At 62.1% G+C, this 19,591-nt stretch overlaps 1 protein-coding gene across 9 annotated transcripts in view; it reads right to left on the reverse strand.

Annotated features, from left to right (window-relative positions):
• The window catches only part of SYNGAP1 (synaptic Ras GTPase activating protein 1), a 50,999-nt gene that overhangs the window by 4,905 nt on the left and 26,503 nt on the right, over nucleotides 1–19,591 (reverse strand). For 3 of the 9 annotated variants that reach the window (XM_005313172.5, XM_065563907.1, XM_065563908.1), the window contains 16 exons: nucleotides 16,602–16,699; nucleotides 16,057–16,178; nucleotides 11,893–12,046; nucleotides 11,158–11,256; nucleotides 9,211–9,765; nucleotides 8,915–9,059; nucleotides 8,316–8,460; nucleotides 7,608–7,844; nucleotides 7,028–7,229; nucleotides 6,597–6,775; nucleotides 6,370–6,411; nucleotides 4,861–5,728; nucleotides 4,390–4,563; nucleotides 3,990–4,201; nucleotides 3,414–3,514; nucleotides 762–844 (listed from right to left, as the gene is read on the reverse strand). In XM_005313172.5, coding sequence (XP_005313229.2) covers nucleotides 762–844; nucleotides 3,414–3,514; nucleotides 3,990–4,201; nucleotides 4,390–4,563; nucleotides 4,861–5,728; nucleotides 6,370–6,411; nucleotides 6,597–6,775; nucleotides 7,028–7,229; nucleotides 7,608–7,844; nucleotides 8,316–8,460; nucleotides 8,915–9,059; nucleotides 9,211–9,765; nucleotides 11,158–11,256; nucleotides 11,893–12,046; nucleotides 16,057–16,178; nucleotides 16,602–16,699 — 3,416 coding nt within the window. Of the gene's footprint in view, nucleotides 1–761; nucleotides 845–3,413; nucleotides 3,515–3,989; nucleotides 4,202–4,389; nucleotides 4,564–4,860; nucleotides 5,729–6,369; nucleotides 6,412–6,596; nucleotides 6,776–7,027; nucleotides 7,230–7,607; nucleotides 7,845–8,315; nucleotides 8,461–8,914; nucleotides 9,060–9,210; nucleotides 9,766–11,157; nucleotides 11,257–11,892; nucleotides 12,047–12,352; nucleotides 12,791–16,056; nucleotides 16,179–16,601; nucleotides 16,700–19,591 lie in introns of those variants that run through there. The other 6 variants (XM_042845855.2, XM_065563909.1, XR_509781.4 and 3 more) reach the window with 5 other exon arrangements.

Genomic DNA, 19,591 nt, shown 5'->3' on the forward strand with positions numbered 1-19,591 from the left:
CTCTGCTAGTGACCAGTGGAAGGTGTGAGGGGGTGTCACCAGAGGCAGCGCAGGGAGGATCACTCAAGCAGAGGGCACTGGGATGGAAAAGACCAGAGAAATACTGGCCCAAATTGCCCATATCCAACTGGCACCTTTCCCCACCCCATCTGTGTCACAACAGGGAGCGAGGCTCCCGGGAGATTGTGATGCAATACCCAGGCAATTCTGCCCTCTGGGGATAGAGGCAGCCACCCAGTAAAGACTTGGGTGTCACAGGATGCATTCTGATGTTCTCTTCTCAGCCACTGGCCACCCCATGATGGAACTGCTCCAGCCTGAGACCCCCAAATCCTGTGGGGTGCGGACCGGCTCCCCAGAGTTGATGGAAGCAGCCAACAGGACCGAGAGGCTTATGGGAAGGCCTGGAAAAAGCCCGCAATAGAGAGTGAAGGCAGGCCCTGGGGCTGAGCAGCCCAGGCAACACCCGCAGCGCTGCCCCCCAAGAGACAGTGTCTGTGAAATGTTCTGACCAGGCTCCATGGTGCCAGGTTCAATCCCCCCCAGCCATGCCAGTACTCAGTGGTCTGGGCCCACTGGAGAGAGAGAGGCTGGACCCTCGGCGGGACAGGGAGGATAGAACCAACCAGACAACGGAGTTAATTGAACCTAATGGGGAAGGAGAAGGTAGTTTGCTAGTCTCTACAGGGAGGGGTGATGCACAGAGGGAGAGGGGGTGCGTGTGCAGATGGGGTTGAGGGGGAGGAGAGGAAAGGACCCACCTGATCTGCTACCGAACGGCGAGAGTCCCCCCGATCCCTCCACGTGACAAAAGCAGAGTCAGAGAGAGTTACCTGATGAAAAGCTAGGATGAAGAGGAGAGAAACAGACGGGTCAGGGCCCCGGCACTGGTGCCCCCCGGTGGGAGCACGGATCACCCCATCGCTGGCTCCATCGTCTCCCCAGAGAACAGGAGGGGTCCACAGACCCAGGATGGGAGAGGGCCGGGAAGTGCTGGGGGCAGCAGGGGGAAGGGGCCTGGGAAAATCATGATTGAAGTCCTCTCCCTGACCTCTCGCTGCACCCACAGATCCAGGGCCAAATTGACCCAGCTCTGGGGCACACGGGACGACCGGGGAAGGGGAGAGATTCCTGCCACTGGCTTATGCTGGGACAGCCAGGTGAACAGCTGCTAGAGCTACACAGCTACCTCAAAACCCTCATACACACACACCGCCCAGTCTCTGTACACTGACCCCTGGGCACCCAGCCCCGTATCCAGACACTAATACCTAGATCAGGGGTTGGCAACCTTTCAGAAGTGGTGTGCCGAGTCTTCATTTATTCACTCTAATTTAAGGTTTTGCGGGCCAGTAATACATTTTAACGTTTTTAGAAGGTCTCTTTCTATAAATCTATAATATATGACTAAACTATTGTTGTATGTAAAGTAAATAAAGTTTTTAAAATGTTTAAGAAGCTTCATTTAAAATTAAATTAAAATGCAGAGCACCCCGGACTGGTGGCCAGGACCCGGGCAGTGTGAGTGCCACTGAAAATCAGCTCGCATACCACCTTCGGCACGCGTGCCATAGGTTGCCTACCCCTGACCTATATGGTGACCACCTTGGCAGGGTGCAAATAAGAGGAAAGCATGGGGAAAATAAGGAACCCCACTTTATTTTAAAAGACCTTTTAGGGAAGCACCATGTCCCTTAGCATATCACCGATTGGTCTCTCAACTTCCCAGGACAGCCACCTCAAACAAGGGACGATCATAGACCGGTGGAAACCCTAATTTCAAGATGGACCCCACGGTGCCCTCGGACCCCAATCCCTGCACAGGCCTCACTATCCCCTGAGCCAGGCCCCACGGCCCCCTCGGGCCCCAATCCCTGCACAGGCCTCACTATCCCCTGAGCCAGGCCCCACGGCCTCCTCGGGCCCCAATCCCTGCACAGGCCTCACTATCCCCTGAGCCAGGCCCCAATCCCTGCACAGGCCTCACTAGGCCCCTAAGCCAAGCCCCACGGCCTCCTCGGACCCCAGTCCCTGCACAGGCCTCACTACGCCCCTGAGTTTGGCCCCACGGCCCCCTCGGGCCCCAATCCCTGCACACACCTCACTAGGCCCAGAGCCAAGCCCCATGGCCTCCTCGGACCCCAATCCCTGCACAGGCCTCACTATCCCCTGAGCCAGGCCCCACGGGGTCCTTGGGTCCCAATCCCTGCACAGGCCTCACTATCCCCTGAGCCAGGCCCCATGGCCCCCTCAGGCCCCAATCCCTGCACAGGCCTCACTATCCCCTGAGCCAGGCCCCACGGCCTCCTCGGACCCCAATCCTGCACAGGCCTCACTAGGTCCCTGAGCTGGGCCCCACGGGCTCCTTGGGCCCCAATCTCTGCACACATCTCATTAAACCGCGAGCCGGGCCCCACAGCCTCCCAGGACTCTGAACACAACACCTAGCTTTGGAGGCTATTCTTACCTGTCCCATGTCCCTTGTTGCCCAGGCTGCAAGGCCCATGTAAGCTCTCAGAGTTTGAGTATCAGGAGGTGATGGAGCAACTCCGGGGGCTGAAAGTTTATCGGGGGAACTGTGGGAGGGGGCTTATTGGGGGCATTATGGTGTCAGCTCAGGTGATTTTGGGGGAGCTATATGAGGGGATTGTTGGGTTTCGTAGGGAAATGTGTAGGGGTTGTGTGAGGAGATGATTGGGGAATAGAGAGTTTTATTGTGGAATTGCTGAAAAGTCAGGGAGGGAGGGATGGGGAGAGGAGCTATTTCTCATGGTGTCCAGATGGCATCTCCTCATCCTAAACCCCATGGACCCAAGAAATCCCCACTGCCCAGGGCCCCTCTTAACCTCTATCCTCTGAAGGAGGCTCTGAATCCCAGGCCTGCTCTGAGAGTACTGTAAGGGTGCACTGGCCCCCTCACCCTGTGAGCACCCTGATCCTATGACCCCAAGAGGCAGGAACCCCGTCTAGGGCTAACACAGTGCTAGCCCTCCCCGCCCATCCATTTGTCCACCTCTCCCAGCCCTAGGCCTTCCTCTCTCCTGGTCCTAATGCTGTGGCGGTCAGTGTGTCTGTGTCCTCCAACTCTAACCCTCATTTCTCCATCCACCTCTACCAGCCCTGCCCCCTACCCTTCCATTCACCCTTCCGGCTGTCTCCCCAGCACTAGCCCTGCTCCGGGTCCATCCATCGGTTTCCCCCAGCACTAGCCCTGCTCCGGGTCCATCCATTGGTTTCCCCCAGCACTAGCCCTGCTCTGGGTCCATCCAGCAGGCTGTCTCTCCAGGACTAGCCCTGCTCCGGGTCCATCCATCGGTTTCCCCCAGCACTAGCCCTGCCCGTGGGACAGACAGCAGACGAGATGGGATGGGAAATGGAGACACGGAAAAGAAAAATGACATTGTAATTTCCACCTGAGCGTCGAGCAGGCGTTTCCGGGGTTCGGAGACGTCGTGGGCGGCCGAGTGATCCCTGCGCAGCTCCTCCTCCACCAGCATCAACCTGCAGGGACAGGCTTCACTGGAGTCAATCCGGGCTCCCGCGGGGGGAGGCCAAGGGTCCCTGACAGCTAACGCCCAATGGGGCAGGGGGCAGATGGAGCAGGTCCCTGGGGGGGCGGAGGCCACGGCAGGTACCTGGGGGATGGGATGGGATGCAGCTCCTAGAGGGACTGTTCCCTCCCTGCCCTGAGTTCAGGATCTCTGAGGGGATCCTCCTAGGGTCCTGTGACCCCCCCCAGCCTCTGTGTGTGCTGGGGACCTCATGACCCCCTCCTCACCATGTATCAGGGACCCTGTGCCCCCATCTCCCCACACATGCCAGGGACCCTGTGCCTGTGCCATGAGCCGCCCCCCATGTGTGTCAGGGACCCGGTGACCTCCCATCTTCCCCAACATGTGCCAGGGACCCCATGGCCCCCCCCTTCCCCGCACATGCCCAGGACCCAGTGACCCTACCATAAGGCCCCACCGCTCCGATCCGCCCCTCACCTGCCGATGATGCTCTTGATCTGCGAGTCCTTCTCCACCTGCTGCTGGCGCAGCCGCTTCTCGCTCTGCTCCAGCCGTTGCTGGTACTGCATCAGGATCTTGCTGGTCTGCTCCTCTTGTGACATCAGGCGCCGCTCGTACTCCTCCAGCTTGCGGTTCGACATGTGCAGCCGCTCCTTCAGTGAGTGGATCTCCTCCTCATATTCCTTCACCTGGAGGGAGAGGCAATGTGATGGCCATGAGGGCACTTCTGCCTTGAGGCAGGGGCTCCGTGCCTCCCCACCGTGAAGGGCTGGGGGCCAGGACTCCTGCTTCTATCTTTGGCATGAGGAGGGGAGTGGGGTCTAGTGGGTTAAAGCAGGGGTGGTGGCTGGGAGTCAGGCCTCCTGGGTTCCCTTACCCGGTCCAGCCGGCTCTCATCCATGGATTTGGAGTACTCCTTCAGCTTGTACTCCTCGCGCTCGATGTGGGAGCTCTCGATGTCGGCTGACAGGTGTGGCATGTTGGAAACCCAGGCCACGGTGCGCTCAGAGGCCGGCATGACCGGGTTCAGCGTGGAAGGCGTGTGCGATGGCTGTGGGGGGAGAGAGTTAGTGAGCATGGAATGAGACCCCCTCCGTGCCTCAGAGACTCCCCTCACCGCCCTGTGGGGACTCCTGGAAGACAGAACACCACCCCCGCCCGAAGGTCAGCCACCCACCCTGAGCAGTACTGATGCTCTGCTCCTGAGGACCAACCCCTGAGCCTTCTCACTGTCCCCCTTGTACCACTCCCCACCTGTCCACTCTGCCCCATCTCCCCACTCGCTGACACCCCTCCACTCCCCTCCCACCACCCACACACCTTGCCTCCCTTCCTGCCCTCCCCACACCTGCTTGGTAATGGTTGGCTTGAGTGCAGAGGGCGTCTCCTTGGTGACCGACTGCTGGCGGGCACGGGCTGGCCCGTAGGTGGGCTCAGGTGACTGCAGCAGGTTGCCGCTGGAGGGCCGGGGTTTCTGGGCAGCGCTGACCGTCAGCTGCTGGGACTTTCCGCGCTGAAGCGGGACCTGGGGCTGCGGCTGGGGTGGGGCTCGCTGGGGCTGGGGCCCGATGGTGATCTGTGGGGGGGAGAGCATGTTCTGCAGGTTCTCCTGCAGCGAGAGCTGGCGCTTGGTGAACTCGGAGCCCTGGCGGGTGAACTCGTCACTGTAGCTGTGGCTGTGGATGATGTGCTTACTGGCGGACAGATCCTCGCTTTTGCTGTAGCCGTGGAAGGGGGCAAAGGTGTCGGGGTTGCCCTCAGACGGCCGGTGCGAGGCTGCAGCTGAGGGCCCGTCTGAGGCCATGTGGAAGAGGGGGTTCTGGAAGGAGAGGGGCACCCTAAGCTGCTGGGCTGCAGCCCCGTCAGTGGTGACTCCCATGTGGCTGAGCCGCAGGCCAGCCGCGATGCTGGAGCCACTGCCCTGCGAGAGGCGGCTGGGCCGCAGTCCCATGGCCGCGGTGATGGAGGCCTGGCTGCTGTTGAGCATGTCGCCCACACTCTGCAGGTTGGAGACGCTGTTCATGCGGCTGTCCTGCAGGTCCAGCATCGAGACGCTCTTGTTGACGCTCAGCATCTTCTGGTCGGGCTCAGTGATGTCGGAGCTGCTGGTGCAGTAGGCGGGTGAGGAGCGGGCCAGGGGCGGGCGTGTCACAAAGAACATGTCCTTGGAGCCCTTCTCCTTGGTGGGCGAAGGCAACCGGGTCATGTCCATGGAGCTGGGGGGGCAGAAAGGCCAGGTGGTCAGCGCTGGGGCCAGTGCTCCAGCGGGGATGGGGAGAAGGGAGCAGTGAGTGGCCCCAGCCCAGGGCTCCTGGGGTATATGGGAGATGGGAGTCGGTCAGCAGCCCTGGGGGGACAGACAGGGGAAAGAACAGCCCCAGCTCATGGCCCCTGGGAGATGGGGGAGTTGGGGAGCAGCCTGGGAGGGGGACAGATGGGGGGGAAGAACAACCCCAGCCCAGAGTCCCCAGAGGATGGGGGAGCCAGGGAGCAGCCCCGGGGGAAAGGGGGGGACGAACAGCCCCAGCCCAGGGTCCCAGGGGGATAAGGGATGGGGGAGTCTCTGAGCAGACCATGATGTGTGACCATCCCTTCCCAGGGCTAGCAGGGGTGTTCCTAGTGCCCCTCAGCGCCCCAAAAATGAGCCTCCTGCACACAGACTCCACAGGAGCCCCCAGAGGAGGGAATGGGCCCAGCCTGGTGCTACTTGGAACAGGGCAGCACTCACACCCTGTGTCCCCCTGGGACCGGTGCAGGGCAAGGAAGGGGAATGATGGTGTTGCTCCCCATCAGGAAGGGTGGGTGGAGCGGCAGGGGGGTGTACCGGATACAGTGTGGGGACCACGCCAGGACTCACCTGTTGAGACCCCGCACCATGTAGGGCTGCAGATCGACGGAGCTGCAGGGGGAGCAGAGGCAGCAGTTAGTGCTGGGGGGAGAGCTGGACAGGACCCTACATGGGAAAGGGGGGAGGGCAGAGGGAGATGACCCCTGGCCGCCCCCCCAGTGAATTGGGTTGCAGCCCTATCCAGTGCCCTGCTCTCTCCCACTGCCTTCCAGCCCCCAGTCCCAGACTCCACTCACCTGTTGAGGTCACGCATCATGTAGGACTGCATGTCAGAGGATGGCCCCCGCAGGATGATGGGCTTGGTTTGCAGCCGCTCCCCCTGGTGACTTGGCTGCCGCTGGATGTGCGGGTTCCTGAGGGCGACGCTGATGTCGTTGAGCAGCCGAGGCAGGGGGCCCAGCTTGATCAGGGCTTCCTGGGGCCACGGGCAGAAAGACAGGGGAGGGGGTTAGCATGAGACTTGGGGATCCCGGCTGTCCTCCCAGAGCCAGGAGAGAACCCAGGCGTCCTGGCTCCCAGCCCCCTGCTCTAACCCACCAGCCCCCACTCCCCACCCAGAGTCAGGAGAGAACCCAGGAGTTCTGGCTTTCATCCCCCACTCCCCTCCCAGAGCCAGGAGAGAACCCAGGAGTCCTGGCTCTTAGCCCCATGTCCGAGGTCTCTGTACCTTGCTGAGCTGGGGCATGACCTCCCAGAGCAGAGCATGCAGCGTGGAGAGCTCGCGGCCCAGGTCGATGTAGCCCTCAAAGCTGCTGCTATTGGTCAGGGTGTCGAGGTTTGAGATCTCATAGAGGAACTGCTGCATGCTGGCCCACTCCAGCTCCAGGAACTCATTCATGAATGCCATGTACTCCTCCTTGCTGCCGAACCTGGTGTGGGGTTTTGGGGGGGAGTCAGTGGGGTACAGCACCCCCCCATACAACACCCAGGCCCCCTCCTATGCTGGCCCACTCCCACCCAGGAACTCGTTCATGAACACCATGTACTCCTTGCTGCTGATGCTGCCAGCGGGCAGAGGGGTCCATGGAGTACAGCACCCCCTACATACAGCCCCATACAATGCGCAGACCCCTCCAGGAACTCATCTCTGAATGACACATACTCCTTTGTGCGGCTGAAACCTGCCAAGGGTGGGGAGGCTTCTTGAGTCAGCGGGATGTAGCACCCTAAGGCGCCCCACCCAAAAAAACATTCCCCATACCCGGGATGTCCCACCCTGATGCCCTGGCCCATGGTGCATCTCTCACTTGCTGAAGTTGGCCAGGTTCTGGATGACTTTGGCGATGAGGGTCAGCGTGCGGGATGTCTGCTCGTCCGGGTACTCCTGCATGAGCCCAAAGAGGCTGGGCGACATGACCGCCGGGCACAGGAAGCGCAAGAAGAGTGAGGCACTGATCAGCCGGTCAGCGATGTCCTCGCGGCCCCTCTCAGCGCAGCGCAGCCGCCATGAGGCAAACACCTCCTTTAGTTCCCGCGGGAACACGCTGTCGGGAGGGCAGAAGGGCCATCAGTGACCCCCAGGCCTCCTGAGACCATATGCCCCCAGAGCCCTTGTGCCCCCCAAAGAGCCCGTGCACCCCCCACAGGGCAAAGACCTCCTTCAGCTCCTGCGGGAACACGCTGTGGGGAGGGCAGAGGGATCATCAATGACCCACACACAGCCCTGAGCCCACCCCCCTCCACAGGGCACTGATGGCCTTCAGCTCCCATGGGAACAGAGTGCAGGGGTGGCAGGGACATCGGTGAGCTCCGGAGTCCCCCATACACCTTGCCATAGGGCACAGACCTTTCTCAGCTCCTGCCTGAACTCTCAGTGCCCTCAACACCTCCTCCCTCCACCCATTCCCTCAAATCCCCCCACACCGTGCTGCACAATTGCACTGCTAACCTTGCACAGCACCTGCTCACTCCCTGCCCCTGGACATGCCCCCATCCCCCTGCCAGCTGGCACCCACCAGTGCGAATTGACGACCTTGCAGAGCGCCAGCTCACAGCACATACGCAGGTTGGCCTGGTGGTCAGGCAGGGTGGACGAGGAGCATTTCATGGGGTCGACCTCGCAGTTCTCCTCTGACTCGTAGAGTGCCCGGATGAACTCGCCTGCAGGAATAGAGGGCAGAGAGCTAGTGGGGCAGGGAGGAGGGTGCCAGGCTGGACACTGCCCCAGGAACCAGCTCCTACCACCGTGCACACTCCGTCCTATCCCCAGGGGCCTGAAGCTGGGGAGGGAGTGCTCCACCAGCCTCTCCAGAGACCAGATGGAGTGAGATGCCAACTCAGGTGTATCCCAGTGCCAGGACCAGCTGTTCAATTGGGGATCACACCCCATCGCCAGGCTGAGTACAGGGCTAACGCCCCTAAACTCCAGAGCACAGATCCCACTCTCTGGGCATACAGATCCCTGCAGGCATGGTGCACAGACCCACATGCCTCCCAGGGAGCAGGGCACATGCCCACCTTCACACACATAGGACCCAGACTCACCCACAGTGCATGTGCGTGTGCGCACCCACACCTGCGAGTGCAAGCAAACCCCTCCCCCTCCCTCACTCACCAATGGCGTCCTTGAGGTATTTCTGGCCAATGAGTTTCAGATACTCCTCTATGGCTTTCGTGGCCAGGGTGTTCTCCCGGAATATCAGGTGCTCCCGGTCCATGAACCGATCCACTTCCGTCATGGCCATGTCCGAGAGGAAATCCTGCAGGAGTTAGTCCCGGGCGGGGGAGTGAGCGAGGGGACTCAACACCCCAAACCTCCCCACCCCGTGCCCAGAAGGACCTGAGAGGCAGACAATTCAGAGGGCACTTTGTCCTCCAACTCTGCCACCGTCCCTCCCACTCTCCCGGTACCTTGGCTTTGCCAGTGCTCTGCAGGATGTGCACCAGCGCGCAGGCCACTTCCTCCTTGCTCTTGACGCTCAGGACCGGCTCCAGCACGGCGCACAGCATGCGGTAGTTGTTGGTCACGTACTCAGCAAACTCCTTGTACAGCTCCATGGGGAGGATGCTCATGGTCTGGAAGCGGCTCTTGACGCGCACGGCAGGGCAGCCGGCCTTGCTCTTGCTGGTGCTGGGCTGGCTGAGTGGGTACCACTGCTCAGCGAAGTGGCGCCCGGTGATGCTGGCGATGGGGATGCTGACCATGCCCACGTAGTTGCTCTTGTCCTTCTTGCGCTTCTTGTCCGTGTCCTTGTAGATGTGCAGGCGGATGGTGCGCACGGCTGGCAGGTTGTTGAACTCGAAGTGCTCGCCCCAGAAGACATTGTCCGTGCGCATCTTGCTGGTGGTGCGGGCGTAGAGCATGTCGTCCAGGCACAGCTCGCAGTAATAGCGCTTCTTGGGCGGCAGCTCCCGCGCCTCAATGATCCACAGCTTCAGCACATTGTCCACCCGCCGGCTGTTATCCTGGGGGGCACAGGGGGTTAGATGGGGGAGGTGCTGGCTGTTATCTTGAGGAGGCACAGGGGGTTAGATGTGGCGGGGGTGCTGGCTGTTATCCTGGGGGGCACAGGGGGGTAGATGGGGGAGGTGCTGGCTGTTATCCTGGGGGCACAGGGGGTTAGATGTGGCGGGGGTGTTGGCTGTTATCCTGGGGGGCACAGGGGGTTAGATGGGGGAGGTGCTGGCTGTTATCTTGAGGAGGCACAGGGGGTTAGATGTGGCGGGGGTGCTGGCTGTTATCCTGGGGGGCACAGGGGGGTAGATGGGGGAGGTGCTGGCTGTTATCCTGGGGGCACAGGGGGTTAGATGTGGCGGGGGTGTTGGCTGTTATCCTGGGGGGCACAGGGGGTTAGATGGGGGAGGTGCTGGCTGTTATCTTGAGGAGGCACAGGGGGTTAGATGTGGCGGGGGTGCTGGCTGTTATCCTGGGGGGCACAAGGGGTTGGGGGGCTGTTATTCTAGGGGGCACAGGGGGTTAGATGGGAGGGTTGGGGGGGCTGTTATTCTGGGGGGCACAGGGGGTTAGATGGGGGGGTGCTGGCTGTTATTCTGGGGGGCACAGGGGGTTAGATGGGAGGGTTGGAGGGGTGTTATCCTCGGGGGCACAGGGGGTTAGATGTGGTGGGGGGCTGGCTATTATCTTGGAGGCACAGGGGGTTAGACGTGGCGAGGGTGCTGGCTATTATCCTGGGGGACACAGGCAGGAGAGCCGCTAGCTTTTCTGCCGCCCTAGGCGGCGGAAGGTCCCGCCCCGAAATGCCGCCCCCCACAAAGGCAGCGGAAGGTCCCGCCACCGAAATACCGCCACGGTCACTGCCCCCCAAATTGTAGCCTAATGGGTTGCGCCGGCCCTGGGCACAGGGGGTGAGATGTGGCAGGGGGGCTGGCTGTTATCCTGGGGGCACAGGGGGTTAGATGTGGCGGGGGGGCTGGCTGTTATCCTGGGGGGCACAGGGGGTTAGATGGGGGTCAGTGCTATGGAGCATAGGGAGGTCGGGTGCAGGCAAATTGGGGGGATGAGGATGTAGGCAGGGGTCGGTGCTATGGGGTGTAGGAATGGGAACAGGCAGGTGGGTCGGTCGATGCTATGGGACACCGGCAGGGGGGTTGGTGCTATGGGGAGCTGCGTGTGCTCTGTGGTAAATTGGGGCTGTAAGAGTAGCTCTGGGCAGGGGGAGCAGGGGGACACAACTCCTGAGGAGTAAGGCAGCAGGCGAACATGTGGGGAGAGAGGGACACGTGCACAGCTGTGGGGGGCTGGACCCAGCCTCCTGCCCTTTAGCTCTCCTGTCAGCCAGTATCCACCCTCTTTCCTCTGGGGCTCCCCTGCCCCCCAGCTTCCCTCCTCTACAGCACCTTGTTGGGTTTCACGGCTCGCTGCAAGTTCTCAATCCACTTGTCGCGCTCTGCAGCTGAGCGGCAAGCAAAGCACTTGGTGCCGGACGCAGTGGTGACCTGAGGAAGAGAGAATGAGGAGCAGCTGAGCAGGGCCACATGTACTTCCACACTCCCTGACCGGGGTGCCCAGCCATACACCTCCTTCCCCGCTCAGAGCTGGGGAGAGAACCCAGGAGTCCTAGCTTCCAGACCGCTACTCTAACCCACCAGCCCCCACTCCCCTCCCAGAGCCAGGGACAGAACCCAGGAGTCCTGGCTCCCAGCCCCCCTGCTGTAACCCACCAGCCCCCACTCCCCTCCCAGAGCCAGGGACAGAACCCAGGAGTCCTGGCTCCCAGCCCCCCTGCTCTAACCCACTGGACCCCACTCCCCTCCTAGAGCCAGGGACAGAACCCAGGAGTCCTGGCTCCCAGCTCCCCCTGCTCTAACCCACCAGCCCCCACTCCCCTCCCAGAGCCAGGGACAGAACCCAGGAGTCCTGGCTCCCAGCTCTCCCTGCTCTAACCCACCAGCCCCCACTCCCCTCCCAGAGCCAGGGACAGAACCCAGGAGTCCTGGCTCCCAGCCCCCCTGCTCTAACCCACTGGACCCCACTCCCCTCCCAGAGCCAGGACAGAACCCAGGAGTCCTGGCTCCCAGCCCCCGGGCCCAGCTCCCTTGCAGGTGCTAGCGCCCTGGGCTGGGCTGCCGTACCTCGAAGCAAAACTCCTGGCCCAGGATGCTGCTGTGCACGGGTTTGATGATGGAGTCCTCGTCCAGGTTGAGCTCCAGGGCCTCAGCCGCGCTGCTGGGGCTCAGCAGGGACTCGTGGGAGTGCGACTCCTTGAAGCTCTGCATGAGGCGGGCTCTGCGGGGGAGGGGAGCTGGTGAGACGGGGGCTTGCGGGGCCCCGTGGCTCGTGTCATTGGAGTGAGTCCAGTGCAGCGGGGTCAAACACAGTGAATCTGGTGCCATGACACAAGCATGGGACGGGGAGAGGGAGGGGAGACAACTGAGACATGGGCTCTGGAGCCGCTGAGGGGGGCGTGTGGGCAGCCAAGCTATGGGGGCAGGGGGTCCTACAGCCTCCCGGGGTGTGTGCAGAACATGCCCTAGCTGTGGCCATGGCACTGGTGAGACCACACAGACAGCTGGTGCCCGGGATGGGGGGTACCTGGGGGATTCAGCGGCTGGCCATGGGAGGGGCCCCCTATAGACAATTCTGCACTGCCGGGGGGTCTGGACCGCAGAACAAGAGAGAGAGAGAAAGAGAGAGAGAGTCAGAGACATGCACAAAGTAACTGAGTGGGGAGGAGGGCCCCATGCAGGGTCCCTGGGGGTCACCCTGGGAGGCTGCAACCCACAGGTAAATCACATGGCATTTTCATAGACACCAGGCCACATTAGAACAGGGACAGAGGGTCAGCACCATTACCCCCCGGTTACAGAGCAGGAAACTGAGACACAGAGGGGAAAGGGATTTACCCTCCCCGCCTGCAAAATCACTCTAGTCTCTGGCAAAAACCAAAGATAGAACACAGGAGTCCTGGCTTCCAGTCCCCGCCCTGAAATCCACTAGACCCCATGCCCCTCCTCGAGCTGGGTATAGAACCCAGGCATCCTGGCTCCTGAACCCTGCCACAAACCCACTAGACTCCAACCTCTCCCCCGTCCCAGCTGGGGATAGAACCCCCCCCACCCCAACCTGCTAAACCCCACAGCCCTCCCTGAGCTGGTGATGGAATCCAGGAATCCTGGCTCACAGCCCCCCCAACCCACTAGATCCCCAACCCCGCCCCCCCAATCCTCCAAGCCAGAGATAGAAACCAGGAGTTCTGGTTTCCAGCCCCCCAAATTCACTAAACCCCCCGGATTCCCCAAGCCAGGGATAGAACCCAGGAGTCCTGGCTCCCAGTTCCCTGAGGATGCCCCATGCTGGCGAGGACACACAAGGCAGCCCCCAGCTGGCGCAGGTGAGTGGCCGCCCCCAGCAGGTTATTTTTAGCGACTGGGCTGCGTAAGCAGAGAGGCCCCTGCGTCTCCGGGAGGCAGCGACTCAGAGCTCGGCTGGGCTCGGCTCTGCCGTCACTGGAGCAGAGTGGGGGCGGGCGCCGCTAAAAATACTCACCCGGCCAGGCAGGGATGTGTCGGCAGTGGGCCTGGGGTGCCAGGCAGAGCAGGTAGGGTGACCAGACAGCAAGTGTGAAGAATCGGGACGGGGGTGGGGGCTAATAGGAGCCTATATAAGAAAAAGCCCCTAATATTGGGACTGTCCCTATAAAATTAGGACACCTGGTCACCCTAAGAGCAGGGGCCTGGGGAGGGGAGCCCTGGAGCAGGCCTGCGGGAACCCAGATGGGGGACAGGAAAGGGGGGAAACCCAGTTTGAAGTGGGGGAGCCTGGGGGGGCAGGCAGGGAGTACAAGGAGGGGGAAGCCCAGGCTGGGGGGAGACGAGCCAGAGACGTAGGAAAGGAAGAAGCCCAGGCTGGGGAGGGGACAGGGGATGCGAATGGGGAGCCCAAGTGGGGTTGAGGGGCTGCTGAGGACACTGGGGGAGGGCCAGACGGGAGGCAACTGGGCTATGGGGACAGGATAGGGGTGGGGGATCCCAAACCTGGGGGGGAGCCAGGAATCCAGATACCAAGACAGCTGCACTCCTCCCAGCTGCGTCTACAAAGAGGGGGCAGATCACAGGCACTCCCCACTTTGCCCCCCATGCCCCTATACAGCCTCCATCCACATGCCTGCCCCTCCTATACACAGAGAGCCTACGCAGCCCTATAGACGTTATACGTCACACAAATACTGAGATGAAGCCACCTCTGGGCTGGGGTAACGGGACTATACAAACCGGACAGGAGTGTGAAACTGGATGGGCAGGAGAACCTTGTACCCAAGCAATACCCCAGTGAGGCTCCAGGGACTCTTTGGTGCCCGAATGTGGCCAGGACACTGGGGCCCACGCCCCGTGTGTTTCCTTCCCCGCCTTGGAGCACAGCATCCCCAACTGGGACCAGCCCTGACGCTGAAGGGAGAGCCCCCCACACCCTTCGGCACAGCACCCCCTAGTGCTGCACTGGGGCACAGGCAGAGTAGCCCCCACCCCACTTCCTTTCTCTGGGAGCCCTCCCACCTCGGTTTGTCCCCAGCCAGCCATGCTTGGGCTGCGCCCGGCTGTGGAAGATGCAGAAGTTCTACAACCAGAAGGGACCATCGTGATCATATAGTGACGTCTGCCCCTGCCCCCCACCCCACTTTCATGCAGGCCAGAGACTTGCCCCAGCTAATGCCTAGAGCTGAGCGTCTACAAACCAGCATTTAGGAGTGCATGAGTGTGCGTGTGTACGTGCATGTGCGCATGTGTGTGCGTGTGTGTATGTGCATGTGTGTGAAAATGTGCGTATGGGCATGCGCGTGTATGTATGTGCATGTGTGCGCAGGTGTGCGCCTGTCTGCATAAGCATGTGCACGTGCATGTGTGAGTGTGTGCATGTGCGTGTGCATGTGTGCGTTGGGGCGGTTTACTTTCTTCCCACCCCACCCCTGTGGTCAATCTTGCTGGATCCTGACATGAAAATCTCACAATCCTGAGTCACTAAGCTCCTTATACAGCAAAAGTTTGGCATGGCTTTAACCTCTCACATGCGCGCGCACACACACACACACGTATGTCCCAAATGCACACACACACAGACATGCATGCACCACATACACATGCACCTGGGGCCCCCCCATGTCCCCACACCCACTCGGGCAGGTGTCTGTGCCCCCTGCTTGCGCCTTCCCGGCTCCCTGCTCTCCCCACTGGGCCAGCGAGGACTCACCAGGCGGGGCAGGGACCTGGGCGGGGATGGGGGGTAGCCGGGCCAGGCTCCGGCAGCCAGGGAGGCAGAGAGGACGAGTCAGGCCAGGGCTGGGATCTCTGCCAAGCCGGATCCGGCTTCTGCTCCTGGCTCCCACCCACCATCTCTGGCTATAAACAGCTCCCGGCACCCAGCAGCACCGCTTCCGCCTGCCAGCCCCACTTCCCCAGCTGGCTGCCTCCCCCACCCCCATTCCCGCCCCCCCCACCGGCTGCCTCCCCCAACCCCCTTACTGGTTACTCCCCTTTCCTGCCCCCCACGGCTGTTTCCCACTATTCCTCCCAACTGGTTACCTCCCTCAACCACTCCCCTCACCATTCCCTCCACTGGATGCCTCTTCCCCCCCAGCTCCCCCATTCCCACCCCACTACTGGCTGCCTCACCCCCCATGCCCTACTCCCCCTGGCTGGCTGCCCCCCAATGCCCAGTTGCCTCCCACTGCTCTCTTTCCTCCTTGCCCTCCTCCTCCCTCTGCTTCCCCCAGCTTCCTTCCATTGGCTGCCTCCCGTCCGCAATGCTCCCTCCTCTTTTCCCTCCCCCCAACTACCCCTTTCCCAGTCCTGCATAACCCCCAAATGGAAAGTACACCTCTGACAGCGACACCAGCAACTCCAGATGCGGGGGGGTGCGACAGGGCACAGCCCCCTGCAGAGAACGGACTGGAGGGGACAATCCCCCCCCATGCAACCTTCTCCTGTCACCTGAGGTTGTAACAAAGTTTTATCAATGAAGCCCCACAGCTCCCTGCCCGTCACTACTGACATGCCTGCTGTCGAGGTGGGTTGCAGGGGCTGTTAGTACAGGGATCTCTCAAGATGCAACTGCCTCTGGTGTGGGGCAACCATTCCCATGGTGAAGGACGAGAGAGTTGACCCTGTGTGTGCCTGGAACTGGGGTCCCCGACCAGGGCAGTGATTCCTGGCAGTGCTGGGCAGAGTCTGTGCCTTGGAGCCCCATGCTGCTCTCTGCAGCAGTGTCATGAGGTGGGATATGGACCGGAGGGGCTCTCTCACCTGTCATGGTCAGCACTCCGGAACCGTGGCAGGATCTGGCGGAAACTGCTGGTCCGGTCCAGTTTGGGCTGGCTCTTTGTCCGTTTGATGGAGCTCTTCAAACGCCGGCTCAGGAAGCCCTGCTGTGGGTAGGGGATAGACAGAGTGAGATGCTGAGGGGGCATTGAGGGAGCCAGGACTCCTGGGTTTTAGTGCCAACTCTGGGAAGGGAGTGGGAGCTAGTGGGTTGGGGGTGTGTGGAGTGGGAGCCAGGACTCAGGGGTTCTATCCCCGGCTCTGGGAGGAGAGTGAGAGCTCCCCTGCTCTAACCACTTAACTCCACTACCCTCTCAGAGAACCCACGCACCTGGGGGGCAATGAGCATGAATGTGTGTGTGCGCATGCGAACTTGAGAGACCCTCTGAGCGTCAGTCCTTTTGTCAGTGAGTGTGAGTCTGGGGGGTGTAAATCAGTGAGTAGAAGTGCCCGTGTGAGTGCAGACCCATGTGTCAGTATGAGGGTGACTGCGCGTCTCCATGTGTGTCAGGGCAGGGGAGGTCTCTCACCGAGGGCCGGAACGGGGGTGCCGGGGGCGCGTCCATGTTGATGCTGTATTGCTTCCCTGCAGGGACGCTCTTCCTCCGCGAGCGGCTCACGTGGTGTTCTGAATACAGAGTGTGGGGGAGAGATCTGGTTACTGGCGGAGAGGGCGGGGGGGGGGTCAGAATTCCACCACAGGGTGCCCCAGCCCTGCCCACCCTGCAAAGGTAACAACCAAGACCCTGAAGGGAATCCCACCATCCTACTCAGCAATACACCCAGCTCAAGGACTAGGACATGGGGCCTCTGCCCTGCAGGCCATGCCAGCTCTGATCCAGCCTCAGGGCAGAGGACTGACTGGCTCAGGGGGCAGGGAATGGGGCACAGGGCCTTTCCCCTCTGGGGGGCACTGGCTTCAATCCAGCCTCAGGGCAGGGGACTGGCTGGCTCAGGTGGTGGGGAATGGGGCACGGGGCCTGTCCCCTCTAGGGGGCATCGGCTTTAATCCAGCCCTAATGAGGGGAACTGACTGGGGGAGAGGATGAGCCCACCCCGCAGCCTTGGAAACCCAGATATTGGGAGCAAGCTGCATGTGATAGCTGGGGGCAGCACATCTTCTGCCAGCATCAAAGCAGAGACACCCCAGCCATATGGGAGTCTGGCAGCCAGGCCTCCTGCATTCGGGGGCAGGGGAGGAGGGAAACTGAGAATCAAGGTGCCTGGGTTCTCTCTATGCTCTATAGCTGCATGCGGCTTCCCCTCTTGTATGAGGTCACCAGAGAGCGGGGGAGTGTCCCCAGGGGTGGTGATGGGAGTTCGGCTAGGGTCTCACCCCCCACACTCAGAGAAGCAGGCGCTGGTAGGAAGTGGGGGAGCCCCCCAATTCGGCTCGGTATCTGTGGCCCCTACATCACTGATGGAGGTGCAGGAGTCTCATGGTATGCGCAGGATCACAAGCACCATGCGGAGAGAGAGACAGCCCAGTGCCCCAACTTTACTCGCTCCCAGCACCACACAGAGACCCACACTGTGACCCCCCAATGTGCACAGACACCCCCAACATGCCTCCCAGCCCCCACACTGCCCTCCCAGAGCGAGGGATAGAATCCCGCAGGCCTGACGCCCCACCGCTGTAACCTACTAGAGGAAAAGATAAAACACCCTGAACCTGCCCCCTTTCACCTCCTTCATTGGCCAGCTGGGTGCGAGCACCACCCCTGCCTGCTCCCCACTCTGTGTTACAAGTTTGAGGGACTCAGCCTAGTTCTGGTCAGGCCAGCTGGCTTCAACCCTGGGACAGACTCCACACAACCTGTCCTCAGCCCCAGCAGCTGTTGCCCAGGGCCGAGGCTCCCCGCTTCCCCCAGCACTGCAGTAACGAGAGTGGGACAGGTCAGCTCATTAATACACAAGCGAGGAGGCCGGGAGAGCAGGGGGTATGAGAGAAGGCAGAATTGCATCAGGGCTTATTGACAGCGGTGGGAGACAGGGCAAGGATATGATCCCCAGGCTGGAGGCTCTCAGGGTTGGTGTGTAATCCGGGGGGCTGGGCATGTGTGTGGGGGGGATATACTCCCGGGGGGGGGGCTCAGTGGAGGTGTTGGGGGCATACACCAAGGGTGGGGAGGCTCAGTGGAGCTGTTGGGGGTATGCACCTATGGGTGGGGAGCTCAGTGGGGGTATGATCCCATGGGTGGGGGCTCAGTGGAGGTGTTGAGGGTATGCACCCATGGGTGGGAGGTCTCAGTGGGGTTATGATCCCATGGGTGGGGGGCTCAGTGGAGGTGTTGGGGATATGATCCCATGGGTGGGGGCTCAGTGAGTGTATGATCCTTTGGGTGGAGAGGTCAGTGGGGGTTGTTGGGGGAATGATCCCATGGGTGGGGGGGCTCAGTGGAGGTGTTGAGGGTATGCACCCATGGGTGGGAGGTCTCAGTGGGGTTATGATCCCATGGGTGGGGGGCTCAGGGGAGGTGTTGGGGGTATGATCCCATGGGTGGGGGCTCAGTGGGGGTATGATCCTTTGGGTGGAGAGGTCAGTGGGGGTTGTTGGGGGAATGATCCCATGGGTGGGGGGCTCAGTGGAGGTGTTGGGGGTTGAGGTGATTCATCAGGGGTCACTCGACCGCTCAGTTAGTGCTGGCCTCACAGCGGCACTACGGGCCTGTGCTGCAGGGCGTGGGGCGGTGGCAGCAGGGGGCTCTGCCCGGGCAGTCAGGGCTCCCCATTGCCCCAGGGCGGCGCTAGGGGCTGTGCTGCAGGGGGCGGGGCGGGGGGCACTGGGGGCTCTGCCCGGGCAGTCAGGGCTCCCCATGGCCCCAGGGCGGCGCTAGGGGCTTGTGCTACAGGGAGTGGGGCGGGGGCAGCAGGGGTCTCTGCCCGGGCAGTCAGGGCTCCCCATTGCCCCAGGGCAGCGCTAGGGGCTGTGCTGCAGGGGGCGGGGCGGGTGCAGCAGGGGGCTGGCCCCTGGCAGTCAGGACTCCCCATTGCCCCAGGGCGGCGCTAGGGGCTGTGCTGCAGGGGCGGGGCGGGGGGCACTGGGGGCTCTGCCCGGGCAGTCAGGGCTCCCCATTGCCCCAGGGCAGCGCTAGGGGCTGTGCTGCAGGGGGCGGGGCGGGTGCAGCAGGGGGCTGGCCCCTGGCAATCAGGGCTCCCCATGGCCCCTGGGCGGCGCTAGGGGCTGTGCTGCAGGGAGCGGGGCGGGTGCAGCAGGGGGCTCTCCCCGGGCAGTCAGGGCTCCCCATGGCCCCAGGGCGGCGCTAGGGGCTTGTGCTACAGGGAGTGGGGCGGGGGCAGCAGGGGTCTCTGCCCGGGCAGTCAGGGCTCCCCATTGCCCCAGGGCGGCGCTAGGGGCTTGTGCTGCAGGGAGCGGGGTGGGGGGCAGCAGAGGGCTCTCCCCGGGCAGTCAGGGCTCCCCATGGCCCCAGGGCGGCGCTAGGGGCTGTGCTGCAGGGGGTGGGGGTGGGGCGGGTGCAGCAGGGGGCTCTCCCCGGGCAGTCAGGGCTCCCCATGGCCC

The sequence above is a fragment of the Chrysemys picta genome, chromosome 12 (genome assembly GCF_011386835.1).
Source record: "Chrysemys picta bellii isolate R12L10 chromosome 12, ASM1138683v2, whole genome shotgun sequence".
NCBI classification, from domain to species: Eukaryota; Metazoa; Chordata; order Testudines; family Emydidae; genus Chrysemys; species Chrysemys picta.